The following is a 16,246-nucleotide window of genomic DNA, read 5'->3' as shown; positions in this document are numbered from 1 at the left end:
TGGAACATATAATGCCAAAAATGGCTCCCAGTGCCTCCTTTTCCACCTGTGAGTAGTTAAATTGCATCAGAGAAAGCATCTTTGATGCATAAGTAATGGGCTGTTGAGTGCCGTCTGGGTTCCAACCAATACTATACTGACATGCGTCAGTGGCCAGTGTTAGTGGTATACCTGGTGTAAAGGAAGCCAGTCAGGGACAGAGCGCAAATGGCGCTTGAGGGACTGATAGGCCTGTTGACTGTCCTCAGACCACACAAATGTGGTGCCCTTTTGCTAACGCCGATTAAGAGGATGGTAAATATACACAATCTAGGGAATAAACTTAGAATAATAAAAAAATCTTGCCAAAAAAGGGACTGAAGCTCCTTCAGATTCTTGGGCATCAGCAGGTTGTGATGGCTTTGATGCTCTTGTCCATAGGCATGAGGACATATTTGCTAAGCACATATCCCAAAAATGCACTTTTGGGAAGAAAAAATTGTATTTTTCCAGATTGCAGTGAAGGCTATCCTCCAGAATGCATTGGAAGACTATTTGCAGATTTTGTAAATGCTCCTCTCACACAGAGCCCTTCACCCAGACTCATTGAAGTAGTTTACACAAGAGGGAATGTTGTGAATTGATGGCTTCAAATATCATTTATAAATTTGCTTAAACTTGTAAAGCCCTAAGGGATAGTGAGTATTGAGAATTTCTGAGAAGCTGTGTTCAGTACCCACTGAAGATATGCATCACGCAAGTCGGTGGATGAAAAACACATAACCAACAACTCCTTTGGCCAAGGAAGTGGATATGAATTCATGATACATTGCACTTTGACCATCTGTTTAAAATCACTGCAAAGATGCACAGCACCATCTGGTTTGTGTATCATCACCAAAGGGATGGAGCACTGCAGTAGGAGAAAAAATGCTGAGGACTTGCCAATGCTGCAATTCGTCTTAGACCTTATCGCACATAGTGAAGGGAATGGAATGGGGGTGATAAAATTCAGGTATTGGGGATGGCTTAAGGGAGATGTGTGCTTCAGAATTTTCTGCCTAACCATACAGTAGTAAGGAGCCTAATCTTTAAAAGCGGTCGATTCAGTCTTTAACTGTACTTTCCCAGCTATCTGGAAGACAAGCGCAGAAAAGGCATTTAACCCAAAAATATCCTTCATCTTGTGTGAATTTACCACTAACAGTGTAATCTGTCATCTCACATTCTTGCAATGGGCAGAGACAGATAATTGCCCACTCAAAGGAGTACACTGTTTACTATAAGACTCAACTTGATGTAGTGGCTGTTGCAACACAGAGCTCAAGAGTGTTTGCGTACCTAAGTTAATTAGGCTGACTGTCACTCCTGGGCCTACCTGAAACTCAGTCAGTCGTCCATCTACTGCCAACATAGCAGAATGAGCTGAGTTGATTCTTGTGGCATGTGGCAGATGGTCTTTGAGTCTAAGGAAATCACTGTGGCCTCTGATGACCTCCTGTGGCTTGCTAACTTTTCACAGACTGTTGCCAAATGGCCTGTTTGGTGACATTCCCCAGATGTGGTCTCTACCTGTGGGAAATCCTATCGAATGTGCATCAGATGACAGTTGGGGCAGGAGTGCCAGCTTGCCCATTGAGTGGAAACAGGTGCAGAAGGAGAGCGCCACAAAGAAACCAAAAAGTCATAGGTGATAATTACGATGCTTGATTGGCGCATCCCTGCCAAGCCCAACATGAGTGAAGACAGGCAGTGCCATGGTGTCACGGCTCTTGAATCATGAGCAGAAGGCAAGGGCACCTGGTTCACCCAGCAAAGCATGGGGGTCTGTTTAGTGCACATGTCTAACTTTAGCAGTTGTTGGGAAGAATGTCCATTGCCGCTGCTTTAAGTTCATGTGATTCCGCAGCCTTAGCAACCTTAGCTGAAGAAAGGTTGGACAAAACCAGTGCCCTAGTATGAACCTCTGGATAGAGCATTAACTGCACTATTGTGTCTATAATTAGTGAGTTCACATACAAAGTAGTTCACTGGGTAACTCAAGATGACACTTGCACAATAGGCTTTGCAGGTCAGCCATCCACACTTCATCCTACTACCTGGGACACTTGTGGTGCTAGTTAAACTATAATCATCTTGCCACTACACGGATTTGATTACCAGAATACTGCGCGAGCAACTGACAAAGTCAAGTTTCTGAAGCTCGATAGAAGGCTTCAAATTCTGTGTGATTTTGTATAATCCCACACTGCTGCACAAGGCTGATGTATCAACTGGGTTGAAGATACACTTCACTTGGAAGTGCAGCAAGAACCGGTGCAGGTATATTTCTCCATCCTTTCTGTAGACTTGTGCCATGAGCATGGCATAAGTACATAGCAATTCCATATTGTGTTGTAGTAGTTCCTAAATCTGCTCCTGCTTCAACTTTTGTTGCTGCTCCTGGAGGTGTCGCAGCTCCTGCCAACATTGCATTGCGGGTTCCATAGTAACTACAATTTCACACTGTGGAGAAAAAAAAAGTGTAACAGGTCTAAGAATGTCCTACATCTTCACTGTTATATCCACACAGTTATGACATTGCTATGAACCATCACTATCAGCACAAATGTAAACTATACAAGCCGACTGTGGCTCAGAATCAAAGCCAGGAGCTGAACCCCAGAAGAGGAGACGAAACTCGACATACAAGTCAACTTGCGGGGGAGCAGACTGTCCAAACACCACATAGAGATGGGCATTTAGATAAACACAAACGTGACCACTGCGAATGCTTGTCACTAACGCGTGGAAACAGAGCATGGTGTAAGGTGAGGGACTAATACAAGTTTGTCAAAATGAGTGTAAGAACTGCCAGGCCTTGGCCTATCGTGACACTTAAGTCAGCTGAACCCACACCACACTTTGCGTGCACCCTATGTTATGACATTCTGTACTATTCCACTGTGATGTGTGTGCCAGCTCATCTCCATCAATCTTGATGTTTGCTGACAGGGCTGCTAAATTCTCTATCTACGCTATCAAGCCTACCTGGAAATATTCACAGACTAACAAACAATACTCAAAAGTCAAATGAGGTCTTTGTACATGGTATCCAGCAAAGGAGTCTCTCATATCAAACTTAAATATCTTGAAAACTAAAAGTTGATAGATGATTACAACAAGTGGTATGTTTTCTGTGAAAGCTGTAAGAATTTTATACAGAAGTTTTGAAATAGTGGGAAAAAGTTACTAATAGATGACACACTAGTTGCAATACACAGTGCCTATAAGTGCTGCATCCCAGATTAGCACAGTCAGTTCCATCGTTGAACCGTGAAAAGGGGTTAGTGTACCTGTGGAAGAAGTTGAAATCATTTATTCGTTGAACAACATGTGGTTCTGGAATACCACAGGTTAGATCATTGGCTATAAAGTGGTGTTTAGAAACACAATTTAACGCTCCAAAAGCCCGTGATGCAAAAACCATTTGCAAACTGTTTGCCATATTCTGGTCAGGCAGCATAGCTTATGATCTAGTGGGGAATGTTGGCCCCAGGCAAACTGTAGTTTCTCCTGAATATGTGTCTTGTAAACCATTCAGCAAAATTCAAGGAAATGCATCCAAGGAACTCTGGCAGAGACTCATTTGAAGCATTCCAGCGCACAGAAGAGATTGAGACCGAGCCAACATCTTTCATTCAAAATCCAAAGCCACCAGGTCATACCTGCACAGGCTGTGCGACAAAAGGCTGACTTTGCAACCCAGTTTCTCACAGTGATTGATAATAAAGAATTGATGTTGGCTGCATCTGGTACACAGGTGAAGTACAGTTCCACCTGAATGGAGTTATGAGTAAACAAAACTGGGGATTTTGGGGTTCCAAAAATCCCCATAAACCACTCCATTCTCTCAAAGTTGCTGTTTGAGCTGTGGTATACAGCAGAGCCGTTAGTGGCCCTTTTTCATGTGAGATCATTAGTGAATGTTACTTTGCAATTTTGGAACTATTTGTTGCCACACAGCTGGCATTGGGAAGATTAACCAGGCACTGAATGATTCACGCCAGATGGGGCCATACCACATCTCACTGAACAAGTGTTTTGCGTTCTTTGTGAATACTTCAGGAATAGAGTCAGTGCAAATTTACTGACACTGGTCTGGATTGGCCTCGTTATTCACCCAATCTGACTCTCATAATTACTTTTTGTGAGGCACATTGAAAGACACTGTCTACCAAAAGCATTTCACCACATGATCTGTGTGGTATCTGAATCCATTTCTGTTTGATACACTACAGGATGTAATGCAAGTTTCATTGTTTGTTCGTGCTATCTCTGTACTGTGAGTGGTAGACGTTACAGAAAGATTGTGATGTGATTACAAAGACTGCTAGCAGGGGGCGAGTTTAATTATGCACACTGGTACTGTTATGGGCTGCACAGCCTACAGTGCCGTCTGTATAAAATTCTTAAGCCTTCACAGTAAACGTATGCTATGTTGCACTTGTCTGTCGATCTTAGTTTTTGAGATATTTAATTTTGAAATCATGGACTCGTTCACTGGACACACTGTAAATCATAACTGAATGGATGGATTACATTTCGTAAGGATTCTTTTAGTGAGATTGCCCAACATCTGTCTTTCCTATAACTGTTTGCACAAAATATTACATTTGTTTTTGTTGAACTGAACGGTGAGCCCCTGCACTAAGTGTCAATCTTTTACTGTTCTTCCTGCATTTTGCTGCAATTTTCTGGTGTTGCAATTTCTCTATTCAGTACGGCAACTACTGCATGCACCTTCATGGAACTATTGATGTTATCCATTCATTCATTTATACTTATCTTTAATGTTAATTGCCTTACGACAGTCCTTTGGGGTACACCCAAAGTTACTGTATCATCTAATGATTTCTTCGTATTAAGAATGACATACTGAATTCCATCAATTGGGAAGCCCTCAAGTCAGTCAGAAAGCTTATTTAGTATTATTGAGCTCATATTTTATTCATAATTTAAACTGTATCCAATGCATTAAAAAAAAAGATTGAAGTTAACTTTGAGTGAAGTCATAGTCCTATATCATTTTGTAGAAAGTTGCACTGCAAATTAACCCTAACAAGAAGCTGGTAACCTTTCAATGGTTTCTCCAGACAAGATTATTGAAGTCACACGTGAGCATTAATCGTGTTCCATTACCACAGATTGGCATCAGCAATGCGAGTCCGTAGTTATGGGCATTGTTCAACAACCTTTTCGAAAAGTGGAATGAACTGCTCGTTTTTTTCGATCGCTTGGAATACTTATTTGGTCCAGCAGTCTAGGATGTACTAATTTAGGTTAACGGGGAGGAATTTCATGTATATAATTTTCATAAAATTGAACATGCATAGTTGCCTCTCCTGTATTGAGCAGTTTTAGTTGATTTTCTCTCAGCAGTTTATTACCACAGTTATCTGTCATTTCAGCATTTTTGTGACACACAAGTGAGGGAACTGTAGTGTTATGTTCCACAGTGAAACTATTCCAGAAGACAAAACACAGTACTTTACTCTTCTCTTGTGACATCTATGCTTTTCACTGCCAGCATTATCATTTGAGTGATTATATAATTATTTCGTCTGCTGTCTTCACTAAAGACCAAAACTTCAGCATTTCACACCATTGTGGAAGTCAATAAGTTATGTTATAGCCAACAATCTTTTTTTTCAGATATGGTTTAATAGTTCAGTGAGTCATGGTGATAGCAAATTGTAGTTTCTTCTTGCCAGTAATGAAGAATTTTTAGTGCATCAGTTGTGCAGTCGTGGACAGGCCACTTGTCCATCTTGAATGAAAATAATCTCATCATTGTGTTTGATTAGTGGATAGCCCAGAGTATTAGACTCACCATCACCGCATCAAAGGTTAATGGCAGGTATGTGTCTCACTCTTCTGATTTCTAGACACTGCTTGTGCTACCTCCACAGTACTACAGTACAATACACAGTACTACAGTACAATAGTAGGTCAGAGAATATCTGCAACAACATAGTTGAATGCTTTTTTCATGTAGGTATATTCTTTATGATTTAATGGAGGCTTTATTGCTGCATTTGCTTTTGTGCATTAAATTATGTAGTTATATGTGAGGTGTCAAGTTATGTATGTGAGTGCCTAACTCTGTCAGTATACTGAACTACCTGAATGTGGACCAGAGACTGAAAATAAAAGAATTACAGGGAGTGTATACTGTGAATATTGTTTTATTAGTCTCATTAATGTACATAATCAAAATCATTTGGTTCAGGTACAGGAGAGACACCAAAATTGTGGTAAAATTTCACTATAAACATTGAACAACAGCATCATCATATTAAAACAATTTTGTAATATGTACATACAATAAAAAGAAATTAACTACCCCTTGCTCAAATTATCATTTCATCCTGTGTGAATTCTTTTACTGAATTGTAGTACTTCTTCCACAGAATCTGCTGTAGCCTTGTTTTGAGAATCCCTGGTTTCATATAAAATATGTTTTTGCCCATTGACTTGTATATTGTCATCCCCATTTACTGTGGAGTCCTTGTGTATAATTTCAATTGGTGTGGGAGTAAAATAAAATTATTTTAATTTCTTGTTTTATATATTAGGTGAAAATGATTCTGCTCAAATAATTTTTGTCTGCTTTGTTGGAAGATTATTATTTCATAAATGTATATGGAAGGAACAGTTAGGATTTGGAGTACACATTATGAGGTTCAGTTTAAGAATTGAACAGTTAATATTCTTTCAAAAAAATTTAAAAACTTGGGAAATTCTTATGAACTATGTGTATATAATTTCTTGTTATTATTTTATTGGTGTAATATTTATCAATGTTTTCTCTTTTTCATTTGATAGCGCAAGAATGATTCGGAAAAAGTTACAAGAAAATGAAGAGTTCAAAGTTACAAGTTACAGTTTAATCAGCCATAACAAACTGCTTCGCTGTGTGCTATGGTATGTATTGAATTTATTTGATTTTTTTTATTATTATGATGTTAAAGAACTCACATTTATATATAATAATTGAACTATTGATATACTAACAATAAGATGGAAATGAATGCGATTAGATTAGATTCACTGCTTGCTTCGTGGGCCTTGTGGACATGTCAGAAAACAGAAATACTTGATCAGGGTGTATATGACACGGGACAACAGGGAGATCTGGGAGAAGCCTGGGAATTTTTTCGTCCGGGAGAAAACCGGGAAAAACCCGGGAATGTTTTAGGATTCTGGGAATTTTTCATTGTTTTAGTTTTCAGTTAAATTTTTGTAATTTTGACTGGTAAGAACCGATACCCTAACAAAGGAAATTACTGTATACCACTACTGCAGAATAATACTTCAAACAATAAAACATAAACGAGAGAAAAAATGAAAATAACTTAAATTGCAAAGGAAATGCACCATATACAACAACGACACACAGTGCTCTTGCAAGCGTCTGCCAACAGCAAAATGTGTCAAAGGCTTTATGAAGACTATGCAATGCTTCATAACAGCAAATTGCCTCCGATGAGCGTGAAGTCACAACTGTTACAAGCGGCCTCATATGCGTGCGCAGTTGAGGCGCGCTTGAGCAGTAGATTCTCCCGCTTCTGGCTACAGGAATGTGGCTGTTGGCTGTGCAAGCAGTCGCAGCAAGCAGCTAGATGCTACCGGGAAAAGAGGGCACCAAATTCATATTCTGGAGGGAGAAAAAACTTGTTTCACAAAGCGCCTAGCATCCAGCGCACGTTTGTCTATCGATTATTTTTAAATGCTTCCCTGTTGGTTTTTGAACACAGTTTAAGTTCATTTCTGAATGAATCATAAGTTGATTTTTGAAAGCGTGCATAGTGTACGTGATGTGTGTGTCAGGAGAATCCTCGTCACTTCTAGAAATAAACTTTCTGCACACAAAAGGGGTCGGGGCTACCCGAGGTGAGCGGAGTAAAGCCGAACGGATGAATGCCAATCGCTGTCTGATTATGTGGTTGATTGGTTTTGCGAATGATCAGCATTGTTATAATTACTAGCGAAGTCCATAGATTCAGAGTACCAGAATGGAAATAAACGACTGACAGGAAAAGCAGGTGAGAAAGATTACGTACTATCTTCTCGGTATACCAAAGAAAATGAAATTTTGACAGAAAATTTTTGGCCAGGTCGCTACACTAGTAAGGACCAGTTGTACAGTCCCCGGCTAGCAGCCGCTTAAGTTCTATTCTGGAAGTAATGCGGAAAACGTGTTGTACGAACATGTAATAATGCCTAACCGTAAAATAATCGCGGGATAACTAAACCCTTGATTCTGGCAAGATTAGTGAAATTAATTGACAAACAAATTTTGACAATGGTAGGAATAGCTGCAGAATTGCTGATGACAAGATTGTTCGTTAGAAGGAGGAGAAACGGGGACATCACACAAATCATGGAAGAATCTGACAATTCCAAATTTATATAAAAATTTCGTAATACTACTTTTCAATCTCATGCTTGTGAAGCTGGTGCATATGAATGAAATGTGAAACTATTTCCTGACATAAAGCTTTTTGCTTGTAGTAGGCCTAATAGGCATTTGATATTGGCACTTCGTGAATTATATTCTATCGTGTTATAAAAATGACCATTTATGCCAAAACAGTCTCGTTTATTAGATGTGTGTTACAAAATTGCTGAAATATTAGAAAGGCCTATGTTGTTTTATCTAGCAGACAGTGACAAAATAGACGTAATCAGATCAAGAACCAACCCCGCCTTGGGTATTATTCGTATTAGCATTTTTTTCAGTTTTAGATAACGATATTTCGATTTTTCATATAGTGAATCGTTTGACGAACTTTGATGAGGTAATAGATTCTTTCGCAGAAAGGAAAGCGTGCAAAAAAATACTAGGAGCTAAGGATCGAAGGTATGTGTACTTTGTTACTTGTCTCTTTTCTTTATTGGTTTTATGTATCCTATATATTTAATTTTATGTCACACAAAGCAGCAAGTTATTAGCTAATAAGCAATAAAGAGTGCAGATTTTCTGAAGAGATCTTGTTCTCCCAATTACAAATAATCCCATCCGCTATTAATCGCGAGTGTTTTTTTTTTTAAAAAGAGGGGCAACCTATCAAACCGGCCGACTGGGACCAGGATAGGCACCACAGGACATTTCAGCTTCCACTGTCCTGAATATAGTTTGATGGCATCCAGTACAAAATATACACGTTTCAATTCCACAGAGCGAAATACAGTGATGTGCAATAGAAGAATACTTTATGAAGAGGCGTGGCACTGTACTTTGGCACACTTAAGACCAAATAACTTGTCCTACATTTCCTCAAACACATATGTTTTATGTTTCAGACTTTTCAGGAAGATGTGCGCTACAAGATGAACATATTTTTGAAAATTCGATTTTTTTTAGTATTGACCCGGTTTGTAAATATCGTAGATCCGAGGTTGATGCGCAGAGCAGCCTGGGTTATAGTGGGTAGTCCCCACGTGACCTTTGTTTACATTTAGCGATTTTGCTGTTTCCCCTTTGTTTACTCTCACGTCAAATGAAAACAAAACAGATATCTGTGGCCGGGAGCTATCAAGTGAATTAAAATACATTCACATAATTAGGGAAGGCTAAAATATGTCATTAGTTTCAGATTTTATTTTTTTTTTCACCTTTCTGACAGTCAAGTATTAGTCGCCTTGCAGAATAATGAAGTTACTTTCGTCTGTTTGCTAAAGAAATTTGACTTTTATTAACCTTTTCCGCAGAGGCAGTCAATGTATTTGAAACGAAATGTTAACTTCCACAGTACTGGCTAGTTTCAACTGTTTGCTGCATTTCAAGTGCATGTTTTCATCTTCTAGCACGTATGGCTTTATGCCATAATAAAGAACCAAACACGATATAATACAGTACTGGTGCTCCAAGAAAATTTACATCCCAAAAACCGCACTGAAAAGCTTAATATCAGGTCGAGGTCTACTTGATTGGGAATCTGGACATACAAATGTGCACTTTAAGTATGCACTTTAAATGTGCACATTTTAGTTATGGTTCACGTAATTACGATGCTCTTGAAGTATCCTCCGATGTCTTGTTTCTTTTATAACATAATGTATGATCTTTCAATGTTTTTCATGTACGTACATACGGTCTTCCTGCGTCATGGTAGCTGCTCAAGTGCAGTGACGCCTGTTATCTGCGCTCTCTGGCAACTGCTAAAAAGAACCTATTTCTAACAGATCACGGGAAAATATTTGCTAATGGTGGTTTGAAAAGCATTACTTTCAAAGATAATATCATTTTACATAAGTTGAACTATGTGCGAGAATGTACCATGAATTTCTTAAATCACAGAGCGTTTGACTCTCATTTAAAAATCAGCTCTTTGATGATGAGCCATTTAAATGAATTTTGAACAATGAAGATCAGACATTTGTCATTATTAAAAATTTTACTGGCACATTTGTGTGATTCTTAAAGTGTAACACGCACAAGAAAGATCAACATTATATGCAAAATCATAGCTTCTCTTGCAGCTTATTAACCTTAGATACCAATATTATATGTGAAAGCTTTTCTTTTCTTGTAGCAGCACTATGTATATTAATTTAAACTATTAACTTTCCCTGTTCGTGTGTTCGTGCTACGTAACAGTGATGTTGCTGTTGGCTGACTACATCGCGTGTCCTATGCTCTGAATATCCGCTGTCATCGACGGCTGAGATCACATGACATGAGCTATCACTCCTTACAGAAACGCATCGCAATCTCGATTTCAATGATTCAGAAAGTACTATGCGGTGTTTGGTGGAATTCCAATGTATACTTTTGTAATACGAAAATATGCAACATTCATGTTGCTGGACATAAAAGATCTTTCCAAAACGCGTCTTTTTCTCTGAGTTTTGTATTCTAAAGTGCCGGGAAATTCTACGCCCGTGTGTAAAACCTTAACCATTCAAAGGATTGATAAGGGAAAATATACTGTCACTTAACATGGAAAAAGTGTGTTTTCACCCGGGAGAAAGTGTATTTTTTAAACGGGAAATCTGGGAAAAATCTGGGAATTTTCTTCCTTGTCCACGTATACACCCTGATGATGCATACCAAAGAAAATTTCTAGTACCTTATGGTTCCGTCCATAGATACTAAGTGAAATGAAATGGCCCTGAAAAATGTGGAAGAAACAAAAAGTTTGTAGTAGTAGTAGTAGTAGTAGTAGTAGTAGTAGTAGTAGTAGTTCCTTTATTCATCCGTAGATCTCTTTTTACAAGGACATAGGACATGTCAAAGTATTTACAAGTTTAGACTAATTTAAAATAAGGTAATTCGTATACACATATATTTACAGGCTTCTAGTCAGACATAATCATTAGATTTACTCCTGCTATGCAATACTTGTTTTTGCAAGTAACTTATTAAATAATGTAATGCCACACCGTTCACTCATTCTCACTATCAGTCACTGCACACACATTGTTTCATAACACTTCACTCACCACACACACACACACACACACACACACACACACACACACACTGGTGATCTCTGGGCCATTTTCTGTACCGCAACCTCCCATTTTCTATCCTGAAAAACTAAGTCATTATCCCTCCATAATGATTGAGTTGTTGAGCTCAGAAAGAGGAAGAGCTGTTAGTATTGTGCTATGCATAGCTTGGGGGTAAGTATTACTAGAAAGGAAAAAAAGAAGGAAAAAAACATAAATTAAAGGTGTTATGTGGAAGTTTTAAACCTACTCACATTTACAAATTACAGTAACAAAAAACTTTCCACAAACCTAGAAATTTTACATACTGTGATATCTAAGAAGATTTGTAGGCCATTGAGACATAGCATTGCCAAAATAAAACTCTTGGGTATTTGACAAGGTTTATTCCAACATTTATGAAGCACAATTATAGAGACAACGCGTGAAATATCTCCCTGGTTACGCACAGTGACCAAAAGTAAAAATGAAGAATAAACAACTCTATGGCTACATAACATCGCATAAACATCTATGACAAGTGGCACTTTGCGACAAGATAATTTTCCACTATTGCTACATGTGTTCTTAAAATGTAGTGCACCTTATTGTTTTGTACTAGTGCAAGCACGGATGACTGCTGCATAATTTCTGGATACTGCTGAAGGAGTGAGATATACGGTGAATCACCCATTACTGTTCTTATTCTGGCACAGTCACTGTGATGAAATTGACCCTGGCTGCTTAGGTTGACTGTCATGTCCAGAAGACAGCAGTGCCTGAGGTCTGGAAGTAGTCCAAAGTATGACAAAAAGTCTGCCCGTAATATCGGATGCACTACATCGACTACTATGATGTACATATGTCTGAATGGTGGAGCCATTGGCAGAAAACAGGCAACGATCATCACGACTATGACGAGGTAGGCATTTGGCCGGGTAAACTGACACAGCTGCTCTGGTGTCTACCAAGAATGGCTGTTTCGTGTATTGCTCAGTGATAAAAGGCGACAGCTGTTATCTGTTGAGTCAGTTGCTGTCATCACTGAGCCCTTGTTGATGCTTCTCATTTCACATGGCAGGTTACACTGCTTGGCCTCTGTATGGAATGGTCTGTGGTACTAGCATACCATCATGGTTGACGGCGAGCAGTTGCGACCCCGTGTTGAGCTGTGGAGCTTGTGATGGTGAGTGGATTCAGAGGAACTAGTTCCAGACTGGATTTCAGAAGTGTGGAATAAGCGGTGAGGAGCTCTTCTTCACTCAGAATCAGTACTTGTGTTGGATAGTTTTGTGGGCACACTGGTGCATGCAGAGCCGTGACCTGTGCTGTAAGCTCCTCCAGTTGCACCTGTAATTATGGAAATATTGCTGTGGCGGGACTCAGGTTGTGATGTGACACCTACCTCCCATGCAGACGGATACATTTCCACTATATGGTCGGCCGTCTGCATGAGAGAGTCTAAATCTCCTGCACACACCATAAGTATCTTTTGTGTGTCCGTGGGCGGGCGTGACAGCCAAATGCTCCTCAGTATGTCATCACTGAGTGCACTGTTTGCCAAAGTGCACAGACTTTACAGTAATTGCAATGGCATGTGATTTCTGAGCTTTTCTATGTGCAGCAGTTTCTCCAGTCTCTTGATCTCTGTCTGTGACAAGTGTTTGATTAGTGCACTTTTAATTGTTGTGTACCATTCTGTGGCTGGGAGTGCAGATATTTCACTGGTCATCTCTTCATTTAGTGCTGCAATGATGTAGCAGTACTTTGTCTCGTTGGCTGTGACATGTGCAAACACAAACTGGCTCTCCAATTGAGCAAACCAAAGCATTGGGCTTTGTTGTCGAAAGGGAGACGGTTTCATGGATTAGCAGCTGACTGCTGGGATTGCTGGCATCTTGCTTGCGATTGTTGGTTTGAACATGAGTCAAAGCTCCTCTGTAAGTTGCATGAGAAGAACGTGGCGCAGTCTTTACGCGTGTATGTCACAGCATGGATGGCTTACGCGTACGCTGTAGCCGATGTGATCATGTAGCTTGTTAGGCGGCATTATCATGTCAGGGTCACCACTAAATGTTGGGTATGTGATAAGATACATTCCAACATTTACAAAGTGCAAGTCCAGAGACAATGTGTAAAATACATCTTTGGTTCCATACAGTGACCAAAAGTAAAAACAATAAAAACACTATCGCTTCATAACATCTTATAAATTACTTTGAGAAGCAATGCTTTGCAGCAAGATAATTTTTCACTATCGCTACAAAACAGTGTACTGTATTTTATTGTATTTTATTCACACAAATCAGATGCAGAATTTGAATATGTCATAAAACTAATATTTGACATTGTTAATAATGTATGGGCCACTTGATTCTATTAATAAATTTGTCTTTGAGATTGGCATTGACCCCAAATAAATCCTTTTGGCTGGTCTGAAACATACTTTATTAGTATCAGACACTTTATGGTTTCTGGGAAGTTATTAAAAATGTGCGTTTTTGAATAGTGGATTTAAGTTGTCAGAATAGCATGGCTCTGCTAAAACTGTTGTTGCTAGGTAGCTGGCCATGGGCACCTGACTTGTACATGTGTGCCTGGAAATAACAGATTTATTGGGAGGTCTAGTCATGTGACTAATTCAAGGGACCGTGTAAGGAAGTTAAGGACAAGAGAAAAGTTGATCTTTCGGTTTGTGATTGACAGTGGGAAAGATGTATACCAGTTATGCAGCGATTGTTTTGTTAGTGCCACTGAGAAAGGGGTGTATTAGAAACCACAGTAGAATTAAAAGGAACGTATTAAGTGGAAAGCTGGATGCAGATTTGATGTGATTTGGCAGGAAGGGGGGGGGGGGGGGGGGGGTTACGTTCGTCGATGGTGTGAAAGTGAAGAGAAACCCATTAATAGTTTGGTGTGCATTTTGAGGACAAAAGTGAAAATTGTAATTCAAAATAGGAAATGTGGCCTTACCACTATGATGGAAATGATTCAAATTGAAGCTCGCAAAATAGGATGTAAAAGAAACATTTTACCAAAAGAATTATAGTTTTGTATGGGGGTTTCAGTCATTTATGTAATGAAACAATCTTATCTGTTTGTCACAGAACAACAGTAGTGCAGAAACTTGGTGTGATATCTCCTGAGCGTTATGTAGCAAAAATTGTTACTTGCTTTACCATATAGGGATTGCAGGCCAGAATATGGCCCATTTTGATATGCTGAGCAGCATTACAGTAGTGTGCAAATATGTGTACGTGTTGCTGAAAAACGGCGGTGCACAGTGATGTTGGGCATAACAACTGTTGGATGAAAATTTCCGCTGTAGGTGGTTTTTAATCAGAAATCCCTGCCAAAGGGAGAAAGCAGGGTTGCCACAGGTTCTGGAAATCAGGGAATTTCCAACATGTCAGGGAAATCAGAAAAATATCAGGGAAATTGGAAGGGAAAAAACCTGGAAAAATCTAATTTTTGTCTCAGTAGATGAAATGATTTGATTACTGAGGTGTCATGCATCATCGCTGGCTGGGTGTAGCTGAGTACGTGCACCGCTGCCCTGCTCCCTGATTGCTACTGCTTCTCCCCATCCTACCACTCCGCTCAGCTTGCAGTAAATGATGCCACCACTTCCTGGGAGCTACTGACAAGAGGCAGGGAGGCATGAGGAGTGGTTTGTTTGGCTCTGATTCTCAGATACTGTAGAAGCAGCACCCGGAGACAGCGGTCGTGTGTTCAGGAGTTGTGTCGGAGTGGTTGTGTGAATGTGTTTGTGCTCTCATTTTCTGACAAAAGCTGTGGTTGAAAATGTAGGTGTGAGTGTGATTGTCTTTTCTACGTGCCCATCTGTGGTTCAGCAATCGTCTTTATGGTAAATTGCTATCTATCCTTATTATTATTATTGATTCTCAGAGTATTTGAACAAGTTATCTGTTGCATGAATTGATCACCAGGGTCTCATTTCATCGACATGATATCTTGGCTTGTGAATAACTGGCCACGTGAGTGGATTTCCATGATGGGCCAAAACCGGAGAGCGTTTCTGCAGGTTTCTGTAATGGATTGGGCCTGCCGATCCGAAGCCATTTGGATCTCACTAATATGCCAATTCTGTCTGTCAGATATAGTCTCACCAATCTGCCTACAGGGTGGATCTGTTTGTGTGTGGCGTAATGCAGCAGATTTTCATGGTTTATCCATGGACGCAGGACTGTGCTGCTCCTCTGCAGGCCGGAGACCATGGGCAATGGAGTTCAGGAATTGCAACTGTCTCATCACAAACACATTGTACAGTGTGGTGTTTTATAGACATTTTGTTTGTTCTAGTATATTTTGGCAGTTATGTGTTAGAAAGTATGGACAATAAGAAGAAGAAAATTGTCAGTCACGGGCAGTGTATGTGCTATGTACTCACATATTTCTTGGGGGAGGGGGGTAAATTGCACAATACCTGTAAAATAATAGATATAACACAGTGGTTAATAACCGACAATTACGAACATAGTAGAACCAATATGTTATTGGTGGTCACCTACAGTGTTGGTTTACACAATTTTTCTCCACCTTATACAATTCTTTGAAAAGGCTACATTTTTCTGAGGTTATTTCTGAAATTAGTGAAGGTGTCTTAAATCCATCTTGTGACTCCAAGGAAATGTATATTTTTGTCACCAAATGTGTTTAAATCCGGGAGTTTCACTTGTGGAAACTTATGGCAACCGTGGAAAGTTTCACAGCTGCTGTCATTGTGAGAGCTTGTGATGGTGGGTGGATGCAGAGGAGCTAGTTCCAG

At 39.6% G+C, this 16,246-nt stretch overlaps 1 protein-coding gene across 1 annotated transcript in view; it reads left to right on the top strand.

Moving 5' to 3' along the window:
* The window catches only part of LOC126412640 (pre-piRNA 3'-exonuclease trimmer-like), a 228,370-nt gene that overhangs the window by 190,024 nt on the left and 22,100 nt on the right, over window positions 1–16,246 (top strand). The window contains exon 11 of the mRNA XM_050082325.1: window positions 6,847–6,945. Within this exon, the coding sequence (XP_049938282.1) occupies window positions 6,847–6,945 (99 nt within the window). The remainder of the gene's footprint in view (window positions 1–6,846; window positions 6,946–16,246) is intronic.

This window comes from Schistocerca serialis, chromosome 1 (assembly GCF_023864345.2).
Source record: "Schistocerca serialis cubense isolate TAMUIC-IGC-003099 chromosome 1, iqSchSeri2.2, whole genome shotgun sequence".
In the NCBI taxonomy this organism is placed as follows: Eukaryota; Metazoa; Arthropoda; class Insecta; order Orthoptera; family Acrididae; genus Schistocerca; species Schistocerca serialis.
The sequence above is the reverse complement of the archived record's forward strand: the minus strand, read 5'-3'. Positions and strand labels throughout refer to the sequence as shown.